The 26,837-nt window shown below is 39.2% G+C and overlaps 1 protein-coding gene across 2 annotated transcripts; it reads left to right on the plus strand.

Moving 5' to 3' along the window:
* The first annotated feature begins 234 nt into the window (after window positions 1-234).
* On the plus strand, window positions 235-24,945 carry LOC115736857 (DNA-directed RNA polymerase IV subunit 1). 2 transcript variants are annotated; one of them, XM_030668706.2, is made up of 20 exons: window positions 235-568; window positions 2,671-2,811; window positions 4,613-4,711; window positions 6,082-6,202; window positions 6,318-6,442; window positions 7,429-7,482; window positions 7,567-7,794; window positions 8,279-8,431; window positions 8,622-8,717; window positions 8,792-10,729; window positions 12,075-12,244; window positions 12,355-12,418; window positions 12,496-12,614; window positions 13,353-13,513; window positions 14,674-14,933; window positions 15,024-15,197; window positions 15,291-15,428; window positions 22,420-22,676; window positions 23,301-23,412; window positions 24,325-24,945. In XM_030668706.2, the coding sequence occupies exons 3-20, from the start codon at window positions 4,625-4,627 to the stop codon at window positions 24,499-24,501; spliced, it is 4,434 nt and encodes a 1,477-aa protein (XP_030524566.1). In that variant the 5' UTR covers window positions 235-568; window positions 2,671-2,811; window positions 4,613-4,624; the 3' UTR covers window positions 24,502-24,945. The 2 variants fall into 2 exon arrangements, with proteins under 2 accessions (XP_030524566.1, XP_030524567.1); XM_030668707.2 differs by lacking the exons at window positions 235-568; window positions 2,671-2,811; window positions 4,613-4,711; window positions 6,082-6,202 and having other exon boundaries at window positions 6,364-6,447; window positions 13,347-13,513.
* Window positions 24,946-26,837: the final 1,892 nt, after the last annotated feature.

Raw genomic sequence — 26,837 nt, forward strand, 5'->3', positions numbered from 1 at the left:
CGTGCGGCGGCCTTCCAACTCAGCAAGGCGAAAGCTCTGTCCACATCTCAGGTCTTTCAACTGAGAAAATATAGGAGTCAGGGGCAATCTCGTAATTGGAGCCAACACGAGGGGCTACATATTTATCTGGCAGCAGCGACACTCCCGCGAGGATAAAGAAATCGAGGAAGAATGGGGGAAAACGCTTCTGTCTGTCTCGGCGCCTCGTTGAACCGGGCGTGGTCTCGTGTTCTCGGACCCGAGAAACGAACCGGCGGCGTGGTATAATACTCTCTCTCCCCCGCCGTGACTCTCTCCTCTCTCTCTCTCTCTCTCTCAAGACTCTGTCCTTTGGTCTCTTCTTCCCTGTTCGCAAAACCCAAAACCCCCAATTGCTATCTTCACTTTGGACCTTGATTTTGCTCATTATTTGCGGTTTTGCCTCGCAAGCCTCGGCCTTTACAGCACAGTTCGCAGTTGGCACGAGTTCGTCCTTCCTGTTCAACCGTCTCCCTGCTCTGCTCTCTGCTCTGCTTCGGGGGCACTGCCAATGCACGGTCACTAGCAGAAGCCGCATTGGTTAAGTGAAGTGAGTGAACAATTTATTTCTTCCGCATTTTTCTCGCGACTTCTTGTTTCCTTCGTCTTTTCTAGCTGTTGATAGAAACATCAGAGTTTGGTTGTTTTTGGGCCATGATCTCGTTCTGCTTCGGTTACGTGGGGATCGCAAGCTTGCTTCTTTCTTTCTTTTTTTATAAAGGTTTTCCTTTTCTCTTCCTCGCTTGGTGAGCTTCGTTCTTGGCGTGATCATGAGGATCGTATGAGGTTTTCCAGTGTGGGAATTTTGTGACAGTTGTTGGATTGGGTAATTGGTGCTGTGCATGGAGGATTCGGGTTCGCTGTTTTGCATGTTGTGTATGGCGTGGGGAAGTTCCACCAGCGAGCTGTGGATAATGTCGATGGTATGCGCGGGATTTCCCGCGTCGTGAGGAGTTTGTCAGGTTTTTCTCGCATCCTGTCGCGGGCAATTAATGGCCTGCGAGGCGATTGGGGTTTGATTTTTGGGCACAAAGTTAAGAATCTGTTGGTGATGATGGTTGTGCTCTTGGTGCGCTCGATTGATCCATTGATAAGCTGCAATGTGGCTTTGCTATTCACTCCTTGTTAGAGATGATTGGTCCTGGAGAAGGAGAATTCTTTAAAGGGGGGTGCTTGTACTCTGTGCGGGGACCAATATAGGTGATTTGATGCTTGTAGTTAATCGATCAATACCCGATCAAAATGGCTTTTCTAAAAGAAATTTTTCCAGCAAGTAAGATGGTCGTTTGTGGCCAAATTTCTGATTTTTTATAGTTGATTATTCATGAACACAATATGTAGTTATCTGAGTAATGTGATGGTAAATACAAAAACCCTTATCCACGAAAACCTGTCAAATAGCGGGTTCTGTCCCATTGTTTGTGCATCTCAAGTTTTAGTTACATTGTTTACATGGTCAAGACAACTTATGGAGATGATATATTGTGGATGGAGCTGTCTTTCTAACTTGACGCGTGTTCCAATCTTGCCCTCACTGGAGTGCTTTTCACTTTTATGAGTTCAGACGAGAGACGTGTGCTGGATTTCCTTTCGGAGAGCTTTTACACTTTTTTCATATTTATTCTGGATACCCTGCTCTTATATCAGCAGTGTGAAAATTCATAATCTTTGATAGCTTGAGGTTGTTCTCGAAGGAAATTGAGAATATTAGATTGTCTACCTTTCAATACCAGTATCCTTGTTTTTCGAGTTATCCACTCGTTGAAGATTTTGTCGTCTTTCCTTTATAGTCAAAGTTAAATTTACGATTGTTACTCAATCAGTCATTTGCTCGACAACAAGATGAGGATTTTTTTTTTTTCTAAGGAGAAAGAGTTGCTCTTCTCCTTTACGTGATTGACTAGCTTGATTTTTAAACTTCAAATTATTTTTCACAGGATTTACTTTTTTTCTTCCCCTGATAATTAACATTTGAAAGGTAAATAATATGCTTTAAAGAACAACTGTATATGGATATTAAACTGCCAATATTTCTCATTAGATGAGTTTCCATTACTTGGCGGCGTGATCAATGTCATGCATCCCAAAGGTAATAAACTTCATTTCAGTGGAAAAAGGATCTAGGGTGGGAAACTTCATGATCTGCATAAAAAATTGCGCAAAACACTCCCGTTGATGCATTTGCACTTCTTATGGAGCTGGTCTTAAGACTCTTGGTTGGTGACAATTCGTCACATCCTTCATAAATTAAAGACATATGATGACACCCTTTTGGAGAGGCACCTAAATTTTGCCATTTTTCTCATATCCCAATGCTGTCAATCTTAGGAAATAATGAGTCTTCTTAAGATTTAGGGCGCTGTCGTTCCTCTAGGTCGGATTGGTCTAACTAATGGTTCTCAATATGTTATTCTTGAATTTAACCTGAAACTCTAGAGGTGATTCGTGAGAATATATATATGGTCGAACGACTAGGTTTTACTTAAATTACAGCTAAATCCATTTTCCGTTTTTGTGTCAGTTCGGTGTTCATATGGTGAATGAAATGCTTGGGTTATTGTGGAATTTTTTGCATGGACATAAAGTTTCCTTGCGGTGGCTTATCTGATCTGTCCTTTTTCCTTCTCAAACTTATTTTGCTCAATTTGGCAGGTAGTTAGCAGAGAGACTGTGCTGTTCCAGCAGAAACTGAGGAGCAGGCTTGCTTTTAATAGAAAAAGGGCTTTACCAACTAATTGGACAGGCGATTTTGTTTCAAGAAGCTCTCAGATTGGATAAATCGTGCTTTGAATTGTAAGCCAATAATTTTAACTATCTGTCAGAATTGTAAACTAGTTGGACAAGCAATAATTCTTCATCAAGATGCTCTCAAATTTAGACAAATTGTACTTTGGACTGCAAGCTAAGAACTTTAATTGTCTATCAGAACTGTCTTTGTTTCTGCAATTTTTCGGCCTTCTAGAAGCTTCGCCAGAAGCGACTAGTCGCTTCCCGAAAGCTTGTTAATAGCTACATTCCCTGCTTCTCCAACAATCTTATTTTCTTCTGTCTGCTGACCGCCGCTGACCCTAACATTGTCATTAGCAACATCTCCCTCCACCACGTATGCTAGGTCGTTGAACCTGGTTCATGAATGACTGGCACCATGGATATCCTAGTATGTCTTCCATGCCTTTTAGGAAGCTTGCTTTATACAATAGGCAATTTTCATCGGGAGTTTTAGTTATCTGACCCTGTATGATTATGATCACTATCTCCATATTCCATTATTCCATGGGTCCAATCTTTCCCCAATCCTTTATGTCTTCATTTTTCTTCTTGGTTGCTTCATCCACTATCAAATCCTGACGGGGAACAGTGTGTCTGTTCTACTTCTATTAACTCTATTCTTGAGTATTTTGACTATCTTAACTACAAGGCTGTCCAATTAATAGATCAGAAAATCTACTTTGCAAGTGGGTGATGAAGTCACTCCACATGTTTATTCAGCATATCATGATGCATTTTTCAGTTTTCATTGTTCTCTCCCTAAGATTTCGCTTCATAAACTATGAGGTTGTGCAATTTATAGCCCAACAATCTATTTTATTCCTCTTTGGTCAGACCTGACAATCTTCTTTGGAAGAGCCAAAATTTCGTGATGAAGGCAGCTCAGCCTTCTATCCAACAGATCATGATGGATCTCGTCATTTTTCTTACTTGTCTTCTTAAAGATTTCACTTTCTAAAGTGCATGGTTTTATGTTTGAATAGAGAAAATATCTACTTTGCAAGAGCCACAATTTTGTGCTTGAGTTACCACGCTTATTTATTCAGCAGATCACGACTTCTCCATTAATGAAATGTCACGAGCCTCAAATTACATGAATTTTCCATTTTGTTTCATTCGTTTTATCTGATCAATCTTCATGCATGTCTTTTCAGTCTTTAAACCTACCCTAAACTTGAAAGTAAAATTGCTTTTTTCAATTAAGGTGCATGTATTTACTGTGTTATTCTCGGTTTTCATGTAAACTAACTGCAGGTGTGGTTCTTTCTCTTTCTGATTATTGAAAGAGCTTTTATTGCAGAAATGACAATTTATTTCCTGGTTATCACATCTTGATTATTTATATGTAGAGACAAATATATTCAGAAGATTTAGTCCATTTATAGTCGTTGCTTTCTTCACGTATTTTTAAGGTATTAGAGTTGTGGTCTTTAAGGTTTTTGCGCATCAATCTAGTCCATATTCTTGCCACGTTAAATTTAGCCATCTTACATTGCGACCGTTATTTTGATTGATGGTTTTGGGCACATGGGATCGTCATTGTTCTGTACATGGTGATTTGGTTATTAGTTCCATACTTGACCCAATCTCAATTTCAACTTTGGGCCCTCTTTTGCATGATAAACGATGTGATTTTTAACATTGTAAAGTCTGTTACTCATTTATATACTCTTCTTCAATCTAATTCTCTTAATTAAATGACACAAAAGAAATCGTGCACTTGGGAAGTGCGTGTGATTGCTAGTGTATTACAAGTGATCTAATAACTCGTCATGCCAAACTTTTCCTCTTAGGAATGTTATATATCTAATTTAGCTTATTGTAGGTGTGAATTCCAATGGACAATGATTTCTGCGAGGAGCAGCAAGTTCCTTCTGCTGTTTTGACAGGAGTAGCCTTCAATGTTCTAAGTCACGTAGAAGTGGTAAGTCTTCATATTGTCCCAATATTCCTTCACTTGCAACCCTTCAACTGCGTATCAAGTCTTATGTTGAAGTTGGAATGCATTAAACAAACTTTGGAAAGCATTGAGTAATTAATGCTGCTTGATTTAGCTACTTTGAAAATTTCCATGTGTATACGATAATGACTAGTCTTCCAAGTAACTTTGAGATTAGAAATATTTAGTGGGCGTGCGGCACATATGCTTGACCTACATGTCAGTCGAAGTAAAAAGTTGAACTTAAAAGTATGAAACCCTGAGACTGCCTGAGTTGGTAGGTTAGAAACTTGCGTGGCTAACTAAAGTTTGGCAACAGCATCAAAAGATCTCCACAAATTTGTGATTACCAGATTTATGACATGGCAGCATTGATAGGAAAAATTGTTGAAAACTGGAGTCGGATAGAGTGAATGAAGAAAAGAGAGAGAACACGAAAAACAAGACATATTCCAAAGATATCCAATGTCAATTGTTTTCTTTAACAGGTTTGTCACAGACATAGGGCATGACCAATGTCTTTTGTGGAAAAGTACAGACATTTCTGTCACTGATCTATTTCAGAATGTTCACAATCTCAAATAGGTGTTTGTTCTCTTTCTTTCTTGAGATTTGCTAGTGACTTGTTTGTCACCAATGTATATTTGTGGCACTATAGTAAAGAACCTGTGGTAATATTATTTCTTTCAGATGTGGCTAATTTTCGTTGGAATTCCGATGACCATAAAAGATTAACATTTAAAAAAGTGACGATATGAAAAAGATGACTGACATTTTGTCCATCTTAAACATGGTTGGACTTTTAAATTGATCGCAAAATAAACAAAGACAAACGTCTATATGCATTTGATTTGTCTGCATGGTTCGCATCTGCCAATCATTAATAGCTTCTGGCACGTCCTGTTTAGTCCTTTGTTCTGCAGGCTGAATGCATCTGTGTCATTCTTTCCTGCCTGGTTCAATTTGGTGTTCGAGGAAATTGCTTACTATATCACAACTTTCCTTTTGCTATATTAATGAGTGTCTTTTTACCCTTCACGTTTGTAGTGAACTTTCTATCTTTAATTTGAGGCTCTTTTCTTTTCCCCCTTCTAATTTCATTTACTTGTTAGCCAACCACACTCGATGGGATAACAGTTCTTGCATTGTCATTGTCGTTATTCTTCAATTACTTGTTTTGCAAATCCTTTATGTGCCTACGATCTGCCATTAGCAGACAACGCACAAATGTTGGACATCAGACATGCCTTGTGCAGTTAATCTAGCATTAGTGCTGGTTATTGTATGTTCTAGGTTGGCATTCAGATTTTTCGGCCAACTTTGCCTTCTCAAACAATTTATACACTTTGTGACAGGAGAAGATATCTTCAATAACAATTGAGTCTGTCGGTGAGGTCAGTGACTCTAGATTGGGACTCCCAAACTCCTCTAATCAGTGCTCCACTTGTGGCGCCAAAGACTTGAAACAATGTGAAGGTAATGGTGCATACAGATCATTGGAACTTTCTAAATTTAGTGCCACTTTAACTCTCCTCTCCATATCCTTTTTTTTTTTTTAAATGTTGAATGGTGAATCATGATTAATCTTCAGGTCATTTCGGATCTATCAAGTTACCATGTACAATACTTCACCCGTATTTTCTGTCTGAAGTTGCTAAGCTGCTGAATAAGATTTGCCCAGGTTGCAAATCTGTTCGGCAAGAACTACGGGTTAAGGTCAGGTACCTCCTCTTGCTACTGTCCATTCACATATATCTGGTAGAGTTACATCTTTATGTAAGTAGCATGTTTTACTGTTGTTGCCTACAATTCCTTTTTCTTGTCTTGTTTGCTCAGCATTGGAGCAACTTTAGAAATGAAAATTACTCTGACTGAAAAATCTAAATGAAGAACTGTCTGCGGACTCAATAAAAATTGATTAAACTCAGACCCACTCATGATTTTGGATCGGTTTGATCTACCGCCTCAAATATGTTTCGGGATGAGCACCTATATCTTTGTCCTACAAGATTTAATTTGTCTTCAGCAGGTTGAGTAGGTCCCCCTTTCCTTATTCTTTTCATTGGCTTGAACAGTTCAAAGGACCACGAGATGAATATGATAAATGTAGTATTTCATGATCATGCCAACGGTCTGCACTGCTTTTGACATTGGCATGTTTCAAGGTTTAAATAACGTATTACAAAATCTGCAGGGCTATGTTTCTTCTCGGAAAGAAGGTGAGGAGATTAAGAAACCCCTTTGTGACATTAGAATTTGAATGGCGAAATTATACCCCGTTTCTGTCCAAAATAGTGGCCGTGATTGTTAAATTGTTGTATGTATGTTTATCTAGTTGTGGATTGTGGAACTTGCCAGTTGGAATACTTCCAATGTACCATACACCATGAAACCCAATGCTGTTATCTTGTGTCTCTTGTCTAGATTTTTCTTATTTATTGTGGGGGCATGATTAGATATTTCTCTGGGACATTCTTGCTCTTGTTTACGGTAGCTTGGACAATGTGAAGTGCATTGTAATCATGCCTTTTTTTTTTTTTTTGGGTGTTTTTATTTGAACCCAAATGTCTTTTTGACTTGCTTCCTTTCACTTATCATGACAAACATTATGCTTTCTCTTGTTAACATGTAATATTTAGAGCTCTATGCCTTTTCTCTCTGCTAATGCTTCACCTTTTTCACTTTGCACTTTAATTTACCAGAAGAGTAGTCCGAATCAGGTACATCATGGGACTAGGGGTTGCAAATACTGTCTCGTAAGTTAATTTTATATTTCTATAAGATTCTCCTTCCAAATTTGGCCTTCATAATTTGGTGGTAACTATTTGTGCATTGAGCAGCCCACTCAAATAGATTGGTATCCGCCTATGAAGTTCAAAGTGTCATCTAAGGATAGTTTCAGAAGAACTACCATCACTGTAGAAATAGATGAAAGTTTTAGAAGGAATCTTCAAAAGAAGTCGAACAGGAGGATATGGCCCACTGATTACTGGGACTTTATCCCAAAAGATCTGGAACAAGAAGAAAGTTGTCAGAAACAAGACAAAAGGGTATTATCGCATGCTCAGGTAACTCATCCTCTATAGGTTGTCTCAATTTGTTGTTATTTCCTGTACGAAACTGAGAGTGAGACATCTAGTGGAAAATACATACAATAGACATCACCAAGCGTTGTACGTGCAAGCACTCTAAGTTATATTTTTGACACTATTCAAGTTCCATTGGATATGAAATTGATTGGTTTCAATCAACTGCAACTACAGGTTCTTTTCAGAGGACGCTATTTTAAATCTTTCTGAGCGAAGGGTAATGAGAGAGAGACATATTATGGTTTGTACTGTGTTTAATAGGAATTGAACAGCATGATGCTGCTATCGGCTGACATAATTTCTCTGCCTCATGCCTTGTCTCCTTTTCCTCTTACTTAATTGCGCTTAGTGAATCTCTTTCCATCTATATAATATACTGCTCTCTCTCTCACACGCACAGTCATAATTAATTATTGTCTCGGTAGTTAGCTTGATATTCTCTTGATACACTTCTTCCTTTCAGGTTTATCACTTATTGAATGGCGTTGATCCTACTTTCATTAGAAAGTTTATCTCCAGAAAAGATTCTCTTTTTCTCAACTGTTTCCCGGTAACACCAAATGGTCATCGTGTGACTGAAGTTACTCATGCATTTTCTCATGGACGGCTGGTCCTTGTAAGTCCTTTTCTGTCTTAGTCAAAAGAAAAGAAGCAAGATCGAATGCAAATCTCATAATGAATACTTAGTTGCTTAACCACTTGGAATAGTCTTGTTATTGATGCTTTCTTTCTTAATTGGATTTTATATGGCTGGTTAGCCGGCTAAGTTTGGATGTATTGTTCTCTTTGCTGTAAATTTTTTTCAGGATGACCGAACGAGGGTGTACAAGAAACTTGTTGATTTTAGAGGGACAGCGAATGAGTTGGGCTCTCGAGTCCTTGAGTGTCTTAAAGTTTCTAAGGCAAGCTCTGCTATCTTCTGTTAAGACTTTCGAGAATGGTTAAGCTCTATGCTTACTGCTTTATTTTCAAACAGCTGAACCCAGACAAGTTATCGAGTACCGAATCTGCTTTTGCCCAGAACAGAAAGAGCAGGGATTTGGATTTCACTTCTTCTGGTTTGAGATGGATGAAAGATGTTGTTCTCGGGAAGCGAAGTGATTACTGTTTCCGGATGGTTGTGACGGGTAATCCAAACATCAAGCTCAGTGAAATTGGTGTACCGTGTCATATTGCAGAGAGATTGCAAGTATCTGAGACTTTGAATAAGTGGAACTGCGAAAAGTTAAATGCTGTTTGCAGTTTATTGCTGCTTGAAAAGGGTGGCATGCATGTTCGGAGAAAAGGGTGTCTCGTGCGTGTCAATCGCATGAAAGAACTTCTTTTTGGAGACACTATATACAGGCCATTAAGTGATGGAGACATGGTTTTGATAAATAGGCCTCCATCTATACATCAGCACTCTCTTCTCGCATTAAATGCCAAGGTTCTACCCATAGCCTCAGCTCTTTCTATAAATCCGCTATGCTGTTCCCCTCTTCGTGGAGATTTTGACGGTGACTGTATCCATGGATATATTCCACAATCAGTGGATGCAAGAGTAGAGCTAAATCAGCTGGTTGGTGTGGATAGGCAGTTGTATAATGGGCAAAGTGGCAGGAACCTTCTTTCTCTTGGTCAGGATAGTCTAATTGCTGCTCACTTGATATTGGAGGATAGTGTTTGCTTAAACCACTTCAGTATCCAACAACTTAAAATGTTGTGCCCTAATGAGTTGCCGCCTCCGGCAATTGTGAAGGTACCTTCAGTTGAAGGTGGAATCTGGACTGGGAAGCAGTTATTCCAGATGCTCTTGCCTACAGGATTGGAGTGGTTTTCGTCTTCAAGTGACATTGGAATTAGGAATGGGGAAATTGTCTTTTCAGAAGGATCTGGTTGGCTTCGAGATGCCGATGACAATCTCTTTCAGAGGCTTATCACTTTTAGCCAGAGTAGGGTTCTTAACGTTCTGCATGATGCGCAAGAAGTTCTTTGTGAGTGGTTGTCCACGAGGGGTTTTAGTGTTTCATTAGCAGATTTGTATCTTGCATCTGATTCATTCTCACGGGAAAATATGATTGAGGAAATCTGTTGTGGTTTGCAAGAAGCAGATGAAACGTGCAATATCAAACAGTTTATGGTGGATTCTTCACGGGATTTCCTGGCTGGAAATGATGCAGAAATTAGTGCTATGGCCTTCGGTTCAGAACGCTTGTGTTATGAGAAGCAGAAATCCGCTGCCCTTAGTCAGGCATCTGTTGACGCTTTTAAGCGAGTTTTTCGAGACATACAAAGTTTAGCCTACAAGTATGCTAACAAAGACAATTCCATGATCTCTATGTTCAAAGCTGGAAGTAAGGGTAATCTGCTAAAGATTGCTCAACACAGTATGTGTGTCGGCCTGCAACATTCACTGGTTCCATTGTCATTTGACATACCCCATCAACTTTCTTGCACTTCGTATAACAACCATAAGGAAAACAATATAGATCATCTGCGTGATTCTCCATGTCCTCGGTCTTTCATCCCATTTGCAGTGGTCAAGAACTCTTTTCTTTCTGGTTTGAATCCATTGGAGTGTTTCGTACATTCTGTGACAAATCGGGCTAGTTCGTTCAGTGAGAATGCTGAAGTGCCCGGTACCTTGCACCGGAAGCTTATGTTTTTCATGCGTGATCTATATGTTTCCTACGATGGCACAGTTAGAAGTGCTTACGGCAATCAACTCATAGAGTTTTCTTATGGCATTGAGAAGCAATCATCTACTATCTGCAGCAGCAAAGATAGTTTCTCCTGTGAGAATGCAAAACCTGGGGAAGGGATGGGAGGCCAACCTGTTGGTTCAATGTCTGCCTGTGCCATTTCTGAAGCTGCATATAGTGCTCTAGATCAGCCAATCAGTCTCCTTGAAACATCCCCGTTGTTAAATTTGAAGGTAATGTCTACCCACTCACCCAAGCATTCACAGACCTATGCACTGACCTCTATTTCTTTATTGCTGAGTGAAGTTGCATATATTTCGTATCTGCATTTCGATTGTTTCACATTTTGGTTTTGTCAATATTGCATATTATTGCTGAGGCAGTGGTCGTTCTCATTGGACAGCATCAGATTCTGTCTTTATTATTCTCTTCCATAGATACTGGATTGTGAACGTTCTGTTTGCACCAAAATCGGCAGTGGGAATGCGTGTTCCTTTTTATGGTACACTAGTGATGTAGAGTGCTATAAATGCTGTCATTTTTTTAATTAGGAGTACATAATCAAGAAAAGTTTTTAACTGTAGCTTGTAACCTCGTCCAAAGAAGTAGCCCTTTTTTTAAATCTGAGTCTTGTATATAAAGGCAGCAGATAACTTAGCGATTATGTCGCAGAAGCTTGTGTGAATGACATTGTGTATGCCTTTATTTCCATATGTTCTTTTCGATCACACCTGCTTTCAACTAAAAAGAGAATTTATCTTTTTTCCAACTAAGAGATTCTTGGTCAAGCTAATATACTGCATTCTAGACATTCTGTGTTCTTACTGTTTCAAATGCTGGAGAAATCCACGCTCCTCTAACTTTCAGCTGATATGGTTTTGTGACCTAAGAGTTATGGTGGGCAAAGGGTTCACTTGTATTTCTGGAATTGTGCCTTTAACCTTTCAAACTTTCTTGATGTCTTTTCTCTTGCGTCACTTTTTTTTTTTTCTGTTAGTCCGTGTCTTGTGTTGTGTTTATTTCGTTCTGAAGGGAGGAGTCAGCTTTGGTAATAATCGACAATTGGCCGAAAACAATACACTTTCGATATAGAATATCCTGGAAACTTACTTGTAAATGCTGTGATTGACATACAAATGCTTTGTCTTGTCATTGAGATCCTTTTGCGTATGGGTTTCAACCCTCTTGATGCCCTGCAGACTTATAAAATCTCTGCAAAATATAGCTGCATTACTTGTAAGATTTTGAGGAAAGGACTATGCAATTTATATTCATTACTTATTGCAACGCATCATGGGTGATTTGTACAGTACAGTCCTTACATAAGCTTCTTCAAATGGGTGGGAATTATAGTCCGAATTTCACAATAGAAGAACTTAAACATTTTTCCCAGTCCCTGAAGATCCAGGTGAACTTTTTTAGTTGCTGCTAGGGGTTGAACAATATGTTGTTTGTCTTGCTTACATATCACTGAAAGGTGAATGCTGACAGTGGTAGGTGAGATTTGCATGATCAGATATTTTCACTTGATCACCTATAGAGACGCCTAAAAAATTCTTGTATTGTTATACCATGCAGAATGTGCTGGAGTCTGGTACCAAGAAAAGCAACTCGTGTCAAACAATGTCGTTATTTCTCTCTAAGCAGCTTGCAAAACGTAGGCATGGTTTAGAATACGGAGCACTGGCAGTTAAAGATTATCTGGAGAGACTCTTCTTTTCAGACATAGTGTCAACCACAATGGTTATGTGAGCATATATAACCCAAGTATTTTTATTATCATTTCCATTATTCTTTGCTGACTTTGAGCATAGTCATAACTTCTTTACGATAGAAACTGATGTACATTGGTTATTAGTTTCTCCCCAGAGAATTATAACCAGAATTTGGGTCCATGGGTGTGCCATTTCCATATAAGAAAGGTAAACGGTTGAGTAGATCCTTTCTTTTCCAATTCACATCAGACTCCACTCTCTTACAGAATTATGTACCACTTCAGGACATTATAACAAGGAGAGGATTGAAACTTCATTCTATCATTGGTTCTCTTCAGAGGAGATGTCACATTTTCTTGAATGAAACAAGAGTTGATCTTCCCCCACTGCAGATAACTATCAAGTAAGCCATACTGACTGCTTACTGGGTTGGGTGCGGGAGTTGGTCTTCATGTGTGAGAAATTCACTTGCCTACATCTCCCTTTTTCTGCTTTTGTGCAAACATGCTCACATATGGTACCGAGCGTGTAAGAAAAATTACAGTAAAAATTTAGTTTCTCATTGGTAAATGAAAAATCATGTGGACCACCAGGTGCTGTATTTTTCCATTTCCATGTTGCTTTCTTAACTTTAGTTAATGTTCGGCCAATTAGATCCTATGTAGCATTTGAATCTACACTTGCCCTTTTGATTTGCATGAATTCTGTAAGGTCTAGAACAGCATCAGTCGCAATTTTATGTGCTTAGCTGCTCAAAGAGTGTCTATTGGGTCCATGACGCAATGGCTGTCACAGTATTTGTGAAAGCTGCAGCACGGAAGTTGCTTTGTGTATTTGTTATGTGTTACTACCTAGTGTTGTTAAAGCTCCTGAAAAGGAGATATGGAATGAGTTCTACTATGATGTACTTCCGAGTTCCAATATCAATCCTACTAACTGGGATCCCTTCTATGATTCTGGCTAAATCCAATCCATCCAGTATGCCTGAACTTATCTGTTTAGCCTCATATATATTTGCAGTGACTACCAAAGTGAATTTTTGTTTTTGGGATTTTTCTGTAGATTGTGTTTCCACTGTGAGATTTGACTATCTATCAAACACAATCCTGTGACTTGGTTGGTAATGTATTTGCTGATGCAGTGATTGTTCATTAGCTGGAGAAGAAAGGGAAGATGCAGCTAACATCTTTTGCATCACACTCAACATGGTCGAAGATTCGAAGAAAGTTGCCACACAGCCCACACTTTTGAAATTACTTCAACAAATGGTGATACCTTGCCTTCTGGGAACAGTTATTAAAGGTTATCTAGGAATTTTATCTTTTTTCAATGTGGCTCTTTCACATGCAGGAAATAACTTTGCTGAAAGAAAAACTGCGTTGGAGTATGATCATTAACTTTTGTTGAGTCTATTGGCTGCAGTAATACTAATCTTACTTGTATAGGAGAAGTAGTTTATGTGACGGATATACCACGTGGCGGTCATGACGTGGTATAATCGACCAAATCACCATATCTTGTGTGCTATACATCTCATCCTACTTGGCGCCATGTGCTTATGCATCTCACTTTTGATTGGTTGGTTGAATCACGTGTCCCTGCCACATGGCATATCTGTCTCTTGAAATATTTTCTCCATGTATAGGTCACCCGTAGAGACTAGTTCACAACTTATTTTTGTTGTTATAATTAGAACATCAGTATAGTTATTCAATCAATTAAAGGTAACGCCATGGGCAACATCAAATAGAAACTGCGAAAGAAAGCTTGAATAGTACATGTAAGTGTTACTCAGTTCATATATGCTAGATGGGAAATAGACTCCCTGCAAAGTCAGTAGTGTGTAACACGATATGAGAATGTGATGTACTTTATTTTGTCAATACCAATACAAATTGCCATGAATCTAAATTGTCGCATGACGTGCTAAACGATGTTTAGCAGGAATAATGGAAGGATAAAGTCAGAGTAAAAGAAACACACGTAATATATTGTTACTCCACTCTTGAGAGCACTGCAAAACCTTATATACATACATATGGTATCCATACTTGAGTATCAGGCTAACCCTAGCCAATGCCTAAGGGTGAGTGTTAGAATTTTTAAATAATACTCCACTCTTAAAACTGGTTGCTCATTCTCTATGGAGTGATTCTGAAATACTGAAGTTTCAGTACTTAATGATAGTTCACTGGTATATAAATTAAACAGAAACGTACATGATCTGTAACATGGGGAACATTATGAAGAAGTTGCTCCAGTAATCATTGCTAGGTACAAACATGCTGTCATACTCAATGCACCTTGCACATTGTCTCAGTGCAAATGTACGTAGGCACTATCATACATTTCACCTAGAAATTCACTGCTTGCATGTGGTTTGAAAAGTTGTTAGTCGAGTTTACATGGTCTGCAACTTCTTTGTGTAACTGTTATAGCTGAATGGCTCACTTGTTCTTCAGGATTCATGGAGGTTAAAAAGGTTGATATCTTATGGAGTGAAAGCAGCAAGCTAAGCAAATCTAATCCTATGTCAACTGGTGAGCTCTACTTGAGAGTATCCATGTCTGCACAGTCTGAGAAAATGATGCTCTGGAGTGCACTTATGAAGAATTGTGTTCCTATTATGGATGCTATTGATTGGTCTCGCAGTCATCCGGATACCATTCGTGAATTCTCATTAGCATATGGGATAGACGCTGGATGGAAGTACTTCCTTAATGTGCGGTTCTCCAATAAATCTCTCATTGCTGCTTGTTACAGTGTGAGCCAGTTGCTAACGTGATTAATTGCTGTGTAACTCTCAATACAGAGTCTGGGTTCGGCTGTATCTGATACGGGCAAGACTGTTCTTCCTGCACATTTAGTTCTTGTTGCCAATTGTCTATCGACAAGTGGAGAGTTTGTTGGCTTAAACCCTAAAGGGATGTCAAGACAAAGGGAAACCTCTTCTGTCTCATCACCTTTTGTTCAAGCATGCTTTTCGGTAGGTTCTGGCCCCCAACATGGTTCACTTCAGCCTTTTCCAGGATATCTTTTTCGTTATGTTTGATAACGTAGTCTGTGCTAAATGTTGTAGAATCCTGGTCCTTGTTTCATTAAAGCTGCCAAGGCAGGAACAGTGGATAATCTACAGGGGAGCCTGGATGCACTGGCCTGGGGGAAAGTTCCTTCACTGGGAACGGGAGGATTATTTGAAATAATATACTCTGGAAAGGTAAGGATTTTGTCTTTTTTCTCTTGATATTGAGAATGTCAATCTAAGGTGGCAAATGGAATTGTAAGGTTAATTCGACTGCTACTTTTATATGAGAAGCTAGGATATTGCCGGCGCGGTTCACTGGAAACAGCTTGAACCATTGGATGCTAAACACTAGGGCTTTCAAATGTTTGAAATGTTGGAACTATTTTTGATGCATTGTTAGCTTGATAGCATTTTATCCCGGCTCCAATAGTTAGACACCTGTCACACTGGCAGCCATAGTGTTGCCACCATGATATTGCCACTCATTTTAGAATGAGATATTATTGCAGCTGCTTAATTTGCAATCTGACTTGGAGAAATAAGTAGCTGAATGGGTCATGGTTGTGTGGTTAATCTGTGAAACATTCTAGTGGAGTATACTGATGTTCTGTATATTACCAGGTGTGTTTAGCGTTCATATCAGAACCAATATCTTCAATTTGTTAAGTTTTTAAATCATGTGTTGGTTTAGAGAAAGATGATTATTATTCCATTAACAAAGGATTACACTTATAAATAAAAGACTCTCAGCATCAATTGACTCAAATGACTATTTGACCCTTATTCTAACACTCCCCCTCAAGTTGGGATGTAAATATCAAATAATCCCAACTTGTTACATAAAAAAACTCACTCTACTTCCTCTAAGAGATTTAGTAAAGACATTTGCAAGCTGATTCTCCGTTCTTGTATGTTGAAGAATAATCTCCCCTTTTTGAACTTTCTCCCCGTACAAAGTGACAATCAACTTCAATGTGTTTAGTTCACTCATGGAAGGCAAGATTATTTGCAATGTGAATAGCTGATTGATTATCACAATATAATACCGGTGGATCCGATGTTGGCAAACCAATTTTCGATAATAACATCCTCAACCAGAGCAATTCACACGTCACATGTGCCATAGCTCTATATTCTACTTCAGCACTTGATCTGTAAACCACATGTTTCTTACTTTTCCAGGCAATTAGATTACCTCCAAGGAACACACAATAACCCAATTTAGATCTCCTATCAATAGGACATCCAGCCCGGTCTGCATCGGAGAAACCTATAGTGTCCGGATGTTCATAATTCTTGAAAAGTGGCCCTTTACTTGGCGCTCCCTTCAAGTACTTGATAATTCTAAGTACAGCATCCCCGTGAGTAGTATGGGGAGAACTCATGAACCGACTAACTACACTGATAGCAAATGATATGTCGGGCCTTGTCATAGTAAGATAGTTCAACTTTCCCACTAATTTTCTATACTTCCCTGGATCACATAACAATTCTCCATATTCTGGATCAAGTTTCATATTGGGTTCCATAAGAGTATCTACCGGCTTTGCTCCAAGAAATCCAATCTCATCAAGAATGTCAAGTACATATTGTCATTGTGATAAATTGATACCTGCCCATGAATATGCAACTTCAATACCAAGAAAATAACGTTGACGTCCCGGATCCTTGGTATTAAATTCTGTGTGCGTAAACCGCTTAAGTCGTTGGATGCCATTTGAATCACTGTCGGTAATGATAATATCATCCACATATACCATCAGAAGAATACAACCGGCTGGAGAGATAGAACTAAAAACTGAATGATCTACTTGACACCGTTTTAATCCGAACCTAATAACAAGCATCACTAAATCGCCAAACCAAGCAAGAGAAGATTGCTTGAGCCCATACGAAGCTTTATGTAAGCGACATACCAAATTCTCCCCCTAAGCAACAAACCCCGGTGATTGCTCCATGTACACTTCCTCGGACAAGTCACCATGAAGCGAGGCATGTTTGACATCTAGGCGATGAAGAAGCCAACCAAAATGTGCTGCAAGGGAAATAAAGACACGAATAGATGGAATTTTGGCAGCAGGTGAAAAGGTGTCATAATTAACATCGTATGTCCGAGTATATTCCTTTGCAACCAATCGAGCCTTCGATCGATCAAGAGTGCCATCGGGATGAACTTTAACAGTGAATACCCAACGGTTTGTTTCTCCGTAGGTAATGAAGTGAGTTCCCAAGTTCGGTTATCAATGAGCGCCTTCATTTCATCTTCCATGGCTTGCCGCCATCCAGGATGAGCAAAAGCTTCAGCAACATTGCTAGGCACGAAACGAGAGGACAAGGACGAGACAAATGTAGAGAAACTAGGAGATAAATGATCATATGACAAGAAATTTGATATAGGATGACGAGTGCGAAGACAATCGGAAAGACCAGAATAAGGAGCATAACGATCCACAGGGCGACCAACACAAGAACGTGTACCTTTTTGAGTAGCTATGGGCACATCGGGATCGGAGTATAGTGCAGCAAGCGATGAGGGAACAGGGGAATCATGTGTTGGTGAAGTTTGTACCATTGTAGTAGGAGCTACACCACACCGATGATATGTGTGGTCAGCAAATTGAAATCCTGTGGATGGTTCTGAAGAAAGTGGGAGTGGGGGAAGTGTCGGTAAGACACATTCACTGCTCTCGGGAGTAGCTATAGGTTCCATCTAAGTATTATAATATGGCTGATCTTCAAAGAATATTACATCTTGTGACACGAGCACACGACAACATCTAGGACTATCACATTTGTAGCCTTTACGAGTTTGAGAGTATCCTACAAAGATACATTTCTCCGCACGAGGATCCAACTTATTAAGACTTGGAGTAAGATTATGCACAAAACAAACACAGCCAAAGACACGTAGAGGTAATGCAAAGGGAGAATGATTTGGATGTAATTTAGAGAATGGTGTCTCCCCCTTAAGGACAAAAGTAGGAAGCCGATTAATCAAAAAACAAGCTGTAAGAACAGCATGTCCCCAAAAGGTTTTAGGTAGTTGCATGTGAAACATGAGGCAATGGGCAACGTCAAGAAGATGACGATTTTTACACTCAGCACCACCATTTTGCTAAGGAGTATATGAACAAGAAGTCTGATGGATAATGCCATGAGAATCAAGAAAAGATCGAAAACACGAAGTGACAACAAGATACTCTTTGGCATTATCTGAGCGTAAAGTTTTAACGTAAGTACGGTGCTGATTTAATACTTCAAAATAGAACAAGCGAAAGCGATGAAAAATCTCAGTACGATTTTTTTTAAGAATAACCAAGTCATTCAGGAAAAATCGTCCACAAATGTGACAAAATATCAGAAACCAAAAATATCAGAAACGCGACACGAACCCCAAACATCGGAGTGTACCAACTCAAAAGGACTTGACACTCGACTATGAATACGAGAAGGAAAAGAAACCCTATGATGTTTTCCGGATTGACAAGCCTCACACCGAAAAGAACTCACGGACTCAAAGTCAAGAAACAAATGTTGGAGGGTGTTCGGCGGTGGATGACCAAGACGACAATGCATCCTAAACACATCAAAGGATGTGTGTTTCATAGCTACAACAGCTAGCACCTTCTTGTCAAGGTAATACGGACCATTGGATTTATATCCCCCACCAATCATCTGTCCATTCCTCATATCCTGAAAGACACAATGAGAAGAGAAGAAGGTTACGAAAGAATTAAGTTATTTAGTCAATGAACTAACGGAAATTAAATTATATGAAGGTTTGAGATGAAGGACCAATGACAAAGAAAGAGATGGACTCAAATGAGCAATTCCAGTACCAGTAACTTGAGATTGTGAGTCATTAGCTAATGTAACAAAGTTTGACAACCCAAGAGATTTAGGAGAAAGTGAAGACAGCAACTTAGAATTACCGGTTATATGATGAGTAGCTCCAGAGTCTATGACCCAAGAGTCGGACGTTGTTGAGAGTAAATAGGATGAACTACCTTTTGATGTTTGTGCCGGAGTTGCGGTAGGAGCTAAAGGACCTGTTACCTATTGGGTGCGAACCTATGCATCGTAGTCGATATCTGTCAACGTAATCGAACCACTCGTGTTTTGCACACTAGCAAATTTTGGTGGAGTGCAGTCCGCCTCTGCATATGCTGTAAAGGTAGGTCGAAGTTCCGGATGAAGTGTATAACAATAAGCCTCTGTATGTCCAGCTCTTTCACAATGACTACGATGGCGGGAGCCACGACCACCACTAGAAATAGAGGCACTACGAGCACCAATACTACCATCACGACCTCCATTCCGAGCAAAGCCACGTCCATGACCCCTGTAACCACGACCACAAGATCTACGTGCACTAGTGCCATGAGAAATCATAGCACTTGTCTCCAAAGATGGAGTAGAGATCTTTTCAATGAGGGTCGACCGAAGAGCTCAAGAGAGAATCTCATCCACGGTAGGAAGGGAACTGCGAGAGGTAATCTGCTGGCGAAGTGAGGAATATTCCGGCCCTAATGCCTTGAGATATAGTACAACTCGAAGATCCTCTTGTCGTTTAATGAGGACATTTGAATTGTTCGAAACCGGAAGGTAAGTATTCAATTGCCTACAAAGCGTCGTGAAACGAGCGTAATGCTTAGATAAGGATTGATTCTCACGGTGAAGATCAAATAGAGCCTCCCAAGTGTCACACACTCGTGTCATGTCATTCTCTCGGGAATAAAATAAGGCACATTTTTCCCAGGACTAACTTAGCGATTTGCCTCGAATGAAGTGAGGACTAATTTTAGGGTCCATACTATTCCATAAAAGGGTGCGGATCATTGCATCTCTAGCAAGCCAATCGGGTACCTTACTCTGATCCGAAGGGGCCGTAGATTTAAGATAATCACTTTGTTTAGTAGCGATAAGATAAACTTCAATAGCAATGGACCAAGATGGATAATTAGTTCCATCCAATTTTCGAGAGGTTAAGCGCAAGTGTGGTAGATCATTTGGAATTCCAGACGCAGCCATCGGTGAATCAAAAACATGATTAAACCCAAGAACAATGTCACAATGTCTCAACAATCAATTACTTAACTCCAATATTAAAAACGTCCACAAAGTAGAACAATCATCTGCTTATAACCAGCAATTACCACACTAACAGCCTCGCTTCCATTGCGCACAAACTTAAGAACAACAAACCATAGATTATATCACGGACAAACCATATATCTCATCCCTTCTACATTCCCACGGGTTATGTCACACCTCAAGAACTCATTGCCACAAACAATCGGCAACAAAGAATTCGTCAACTTCAGTCCATGCTTCATATTTCATCACCTCGGAATCCAAAATTCCAGACCATTAGACATAAAAACAACAAACCTCCGGAGGGCCACCGCAACGGAAGACATTGATTCCTAGGCTTACCCACATGCATGACATTGCGCGAGACAAATGAGGATTAGACAACGTCCATGTTTGGGCTTACTTACATGCACGACGTCGGGCAAGGCGGACGAGGGCTGGACTGCATCGGGCGAGGGCTAGAGGGGGTCAAACAACGTCGGATCTGGTCGTTCGATGGCTAGACGAGGTCGGGCGACCTTGGATCTGGGCTCACCAGCCTCGGGCGACGTCGGATCCGGTGATTAGCGATGGGTGATTTATGGCAAGGTGTTTAGAGCTACGATACCATGTTTAGGTTTAGAGAAAGATGATTATTATTCCATTAACAAAGGATTACACTTATATATAAAAGACTCTCAACATCAATTGACTCAAACGACTATTTTGCCCTTATTCTAACAAACCAAAAGAAAAAAAAATCTTGCTTTAGTTCAAACCATCAACAACAGTTTGTCTACCTATAATAGAAAGTCCAATATTAACTCAAAAGTCCTAGGACTGCAACATCCCTAGAACTGCAACATCAAATGAGTAACCATTACAAAGGTCACCCTAATGCAAAAGACTGTTGGAGGAAATGTCTAAAAAAAGTATGCGGTCAAGTAATTCATCTTTGTTAGAAAGTGCAACCCAAAAGTTTAAGTTGGTAGGTGGAGAGAGACCACATAAAGTAATTCATCTTTGTCTTCCTTTTTTTTTTTTTTGGCTTAGGTCAATGTGACCCCAACCTATCTATTAATAATGAAGACGAGGCCAAAAGTTACAATATCACCCTTATTGCCGCCATACATAAAATAGTAAAGGAAATAGACAAATATGCCCATCGGCCAAATACTCTCAACATTCTTAGAGTATCATAAAAATTGCTAATAATACCAAATTAAAGTGAGCATCTAATTGTATTATCAGACAAATAATTTTGGTGTCTTAACAATGAGAGGAAAAAAAGCCAATCAGCCTATAGGAATTTTAATCTTCTTTTCAATGTTTATAAACATTACGTTTCACTTCGAATTTGTTATCAGTGAATCAAAGAAAAAGAGTTATCTACTTGGTTCGGAAAGCAGTTAACTTGATAAAGAGTTATCTATTTCAATTAACCCAATGAAATAAGCCAGATCAAACCTGGACCAAATAACCCAAATTAAGTCAGGTTTTTGTTTGTCTAAACACTTGGCAGTGGAGTTTAGGCATTTTTTTTAATTTAATGCTTGAAGTTAGAGGTGCTGCACATAAAACCGTTAAGAAAGGAATGGGAAAACCTACTTTATTTTCTTGGGGACTTACTTGATACTTACCTTTCGCATTGTGCGTGTTGTTTCTAAGTTTGGGAAGGTGTCTTAACATATACTTAGCCTAGAATATTGCTTCTGGTGGACCGACCCTCAGGCAAGCATTTTAATACCGATGCAAGCTCCATGGATAAAGTGGTATTTAGACATCGTAAAGTTCTGAGATGAAATTTATCAGTTTTATTCTTTGTTAACTCATTGGAATGTTTGGATGTTGTTGGGAGATGACAATTCTTCTAAATGCCCCCGTCACATCCTTAACGATTCTGATTGATCATTATCTATCTTTGCGTGTAAAGTGTGCTACTTATCTGTGGAGGCATCTTTAACCAATACCTTGACTAATGGTTCTTTTTTTTTTTTTTTTTTTTGATTGATTGTGTTGTTAGTTTCTGTTGAAAAAAGGATCACCCGTGTTTGTCTTTCAGGACTACCTGGATTTTAGAACGTTATAAACTTCTATTTGTATTGATTAGGGGCATGAGCTTGCAAAGCCTGAAAGTGTCTACAATCTGTTGGGTAACAAAGTTAGTTCCACACAGCTGAATTTAAAGCTTGAAGTGCCTAATGCTGGCAGCCATATGTCAGACAGATGTGGGGCGGAGTTTGTGCAGGCTGGTAGTGTTGCAAAAGTGCTCAAGAAACTGGAAATCAATAAGTCATTATTAAGGAAATTTATCACATTTAATGACATCCAGAAGCTGTCGCTAGAGCTGAAGAAAATATTATACAAGTAAGTTATTGATGACTTAATCGTTTTTAGACTTGTCCATTATAGGAAGAATTTGATGCATTATTTGCCCCTGGTTAAACCATTCTTTGGAATTGCGTTTCTTGCATTTGCCATCAATATTTTTTAACTTTCAAGCATGTACTTCTACATTCTGGGCACATACTGGATTCCCAAATTGCATGACTCACGATACATTGTCCTTGCTACTTATGCTACTTTTCTATTTTAAATTTGGTTTTGTAGATTTCTCTCTGTGAAGCAAAGTGGGCTAGGGTGGTCTAGAAATTAGGTACTGAGAGAGGCTTGAAAAATTAGTATTTCTGGATCAGGACCCTTTTCACCCCCACATAAGAACCGTGTTTTCTGACATTTGGAGTTTTGAGAGTGGCTCTTTGAATGAAATCTGAAAAACATTTTCTTTTGAAGTCAATGGTCGAAATAAACTAAAATTTTAGTTTGAAATTAATCTGAGCACATGCTGCACATTATCTTTGTGTAGCACGTGAAAATTTCCATATCAAGAATTGGAGCGCTAGGCCAAACAGTTACCCAAGCGTTGTTGCCTGAATGATGATTTTGATGTATCAATTGTCATCTCCTTGATGATACGTGTCATTGATGTAGGTACCCGATCAATCACCATTTAGGTGAACAAGAAAAGTCAATCGTGATGATGGCTCTGAAGTTTCATCCTCGTGGAAAGGAAAAGATAGGAACTGGAGCTCGGGATATAAAGGTAACGAGATATATAGACATACATATACCAATAAATGTATATGTAGCTAACAGGTGCAAATAATATTCCCAATGCTGTTTATATCGTTAGGCATGTTCTAGCATTATCTTAAAGAAAATTAAAAGGTAGTTTCGATGCTACTATAATTATTGGCCATTCAGTAGTCAAAGATGAGTGTAGTTCCGTTTATGAAGGGGATGGTCTTTCAAATTGAGTGCTTTGTCGAAAAGAAATTTAGGCACTTTTGGCACAGGACTTTTTCCCAAATTCTTCATTTCTTTCTTGAATTGGAATGGAGAAACTTGCCGAGAATGTTAAAAGAGGAACTGTAGGTGTACTAATATTGACTTATAAAATTGGGTTCAGAGATTGCAAGTGGGAGTGGGCCTTGTTAACTAATTTTGTAAACCGTTCTTAACATACTCGCATTATACTCGTTAATACCGGCAGAATACTCCATGTGAGGAACATCGCTCATGCATGTACTCTGTTCCAACTAATCCCGCTTGGGGTTTCTCTGTGCGGAGTAGAGCATTGATGGGATTAATACCTTATTAGTCTTACTTCCTTGGAGAATAATGACGACTTGAGCTGATATGAGGCTCTATCCAAGGGAGTACCACCAATTATTGAGGTGATGATATTTGCAGCTTATTTCGCAAGAACGAGTTTATCAATGCAGAAACTTCAGCTGCTTTTTTAAAACAAAAGACGAAGATTTTCCTCTGATCTCTTTCATATAACACAGGAAACCCTGCACAAGCAAACCATGAGGTGATTCAAATGTTGACCGTGGGGAACTCATGCTAAAACTAGCTTCATACTGTTCTGTTATCTGGGAGGCTGGTGTGAAAGAAACTTTTGCCCTTGCATGGGCCGGCAGCTGACTTTCTCTTTCCTGTCATCTCGCAGGTTGGACATCACCCCAAGCACCAAGATTCTCGCTGCTTCATGCTGGTCAGAGCTGACGGAACGGCGGAAGACTTCTCTTACCACAAGTGTGTTATTGGCGCCCTTGAGATAATTGCTCCCGAGAGGGCGAAAACCTACCAATCGAAATGGTTGAAGCACGAGGTTGAGCAGGTATAGACTGCTTCGCTTCCGTGGCGGAACGACATGTACAACCAAGTACCTGTAATCATCGCCCTCCTTTTTTCTAGATCTTTTTCGGTCCAATTGGTTCAATAATTGGTTGTCCTTTTCCACGCTTCTTTTTGCTCCTTTTACTGCATTTCGTTTGCCTACTTATTTGATTGGCAGAAGAGATGTAGTGGAAGCAGCAACGAGAAGCTCTTAAAGCGCATCCATCTTTCCTTCTTTTCTAGTAAAATGTATCAGAATAACGTTGCAAACTCAAGTCTCCATATGAGTTTTCTTGTTGTACCCGGTGGACCGCCTTTGCGCTCCCGATTTCTGTTGTTTGGGAGCGAAATAGACGTGGACGGTAACCTTGTGTTGTGATGTGGGGGCGAACATTTTGCCGCGGATAGAAGTAAAATGAGTTCGTCCGGGATATGTGATATTGTCGAGGAATTACCATGCCTTACTTTCCTCTGTTTTGATCCGATTTTGATTCGAGTCTTTGTAGCCTCGATTTAATTTTGGTATGCTGACCCTTTATTTCGATACTCACCCACATGGATCGAATATGACATTCCCTATTGAACTAGGGAAATGAGGATTTCCTACACGTTCTCTTGATTCATGTCGTTTTCTTGTGGGCATCAAAGTACTATATTGTTAGTAACAACGTCACTATTTTTTGTTTTTGTTTTTATTGCAAGTGGATTTAAAACGTGCTAATTTTGATCTTGGGAAATCGACACAAATGACCCCTCAATTTTGACTCAATATGAAATATAATTTATAAACTTTTAATTTGATCAAAATGGTCTTTGAATTTTAGTCTAATATGTAATATGGTCTCTCGACTTTCAATTTGTTCAATGCGATTTTCGAACTTTTAGGATATGCTCAACTTAGTTCCTGAACTATAAGAAAATATTCAAAATCATTCATCAACTTGAATTAACAAAAGGATTGCAGTGAAACGTGGTCATTGAACTTTTGGCGCATATTCAACTTAGTTTCCTAAATTACAAAAAGATGTTCAATGCATTGAAATGTGGTCCTTGAAATTTTGGAGCATGTTCAACTAAGTTTCCTAAATTACAGAAAGATGTTCATTGCGGTCTTTTTGTTAATTCAAGTTCATAGATGATTTTGAACATTTTCTTATAGTTCGGGGATTAAGTTGAGTATATCCCATAAGTTCGAAAATCACGTTGATCAAATTAGAAGTTCAAGGATCATTTACATATAGGGCTAAAGTTCAAGGATAATATTAGTCAAATTAAAAGTTTAAGGATCATATTACATATTGAATCAAAGTTCATGGACCATTTGTGTCATTATCGCTTTGACTTTTTCTCCCATGCTGCTAATTTGGACTTTTGGCCTTCCTAAATTTTGACGCGACATCCTGAGTTTCGACATGTGTGGCGCATATCATAAGATTAGGACGTGAGCCTTAGCGGCTTATCCTTATTGGGAATGTTGTGAGATTTTATAAGGGGAAGAATTGGAGGCCCACACCCTTTTTGTCTAATGAACAAAAGGCCTTTTCACCTAAAAGAGGACAAATGCTTGTGTCGCTTCGCCCTTTTATCATACTAATAATTATAATAATCATTAGAATTATTATCTTGGATCCGACCCGAAAATGGTGGACCTAATTGTTCTCGAAAAGTACGTCGTAATCACCTCTCTCTCTTCGAGGTAACTAATGATTTTTCACTTTTCAGTAGGATGTCCCTTACCAATGGAAAGGGAGTCTCCATCATTGGAAGCCGAGGGAGATCCGGCCACTTCATCTGATTCTCGGATTCGGATTGGAGAGAGTGGGACCGGAGATCAGCCGGGGCCAACAGTGAATTTGGTACATTGTAGGGGCCTTCCCGGGAATTTCGAGAGAATTCAGGGGGCATTTCTGAAAATACCTTTTGGGAGTTTGTTTTCTCATTTCTTTTTTTTCCGTTGGATGCGTCGCGTGAACTGCGGCTGCGGCAGAATGATGTCGGGATCTCGCCGCATGCATGTTCACGTGATTCTCCGTCGCCGGAGTTTTTTTTTGGGTTGTTTTTTAATATAAAGGGTCACTTTTTAAAAAAAATAAAAAATAAAGGGTCACTTTAAGAAGAGTGAATTCTATCGTAAAACTCTCAAATTGATATACTTTAATTCAATATATATAATTTCAAAATTGATAAATTTGTGTTACATTTACTATAAATTAATTTTTATGGCCACATCGCGCAATATTTGCCCCCAAAAAAAATTCTCGAATTTACCATGGCTTGTGGTAAAATTGGCATGGATATATAAGTTTTGGAGTAAATTTGGCACGAGTTCATCGGTTTGAAATT

This window comes from Rhodamnia argentea, chromosome 9, assembly GCF_020921035.1.
Source record: "Rhodamnia argentea isolate NSW1041297 chromosome 9, ASM2092103v1, whole genome shotgun sequence".
In the NCBI taxonomy this organism is placed as follows: domain Eukaryota; kingdom Viridiplantae; phylum Streptophyta; class Magnoliopsida; order Myrtales; family Myrtaceae; genus Rhodamnia; species Rhodamnia argentea.

What these genes read in the sequence shown, in the direction of transcription:
- LOC115736857 (XM_030668706.2), top strand. Translation starts at nt 4,625, where the DNA reads ATGGACAATGATTTCTGCGAGGAGCAGCAAGTTCCTTCTGCTGTTTTG. An exon ending in GTGTCAACCACAATGGTTAT is followed by an intron (nt 12,245 to 12,354) that starts GTGAGCATATAT and finishes ATTGGTTATTAG; the next exon opens with TTTCTCCCCAGAGAATTATA. An exon ending in TTGTTCAAGCATGCTTTTCG is followed by an intron (nt 15,198 to 15,290) that starts GTAGGTTCTGGC and finishes TAAATGTTGTAG; the next exon opens with AATCCTGGTCCTTGTTTCAT.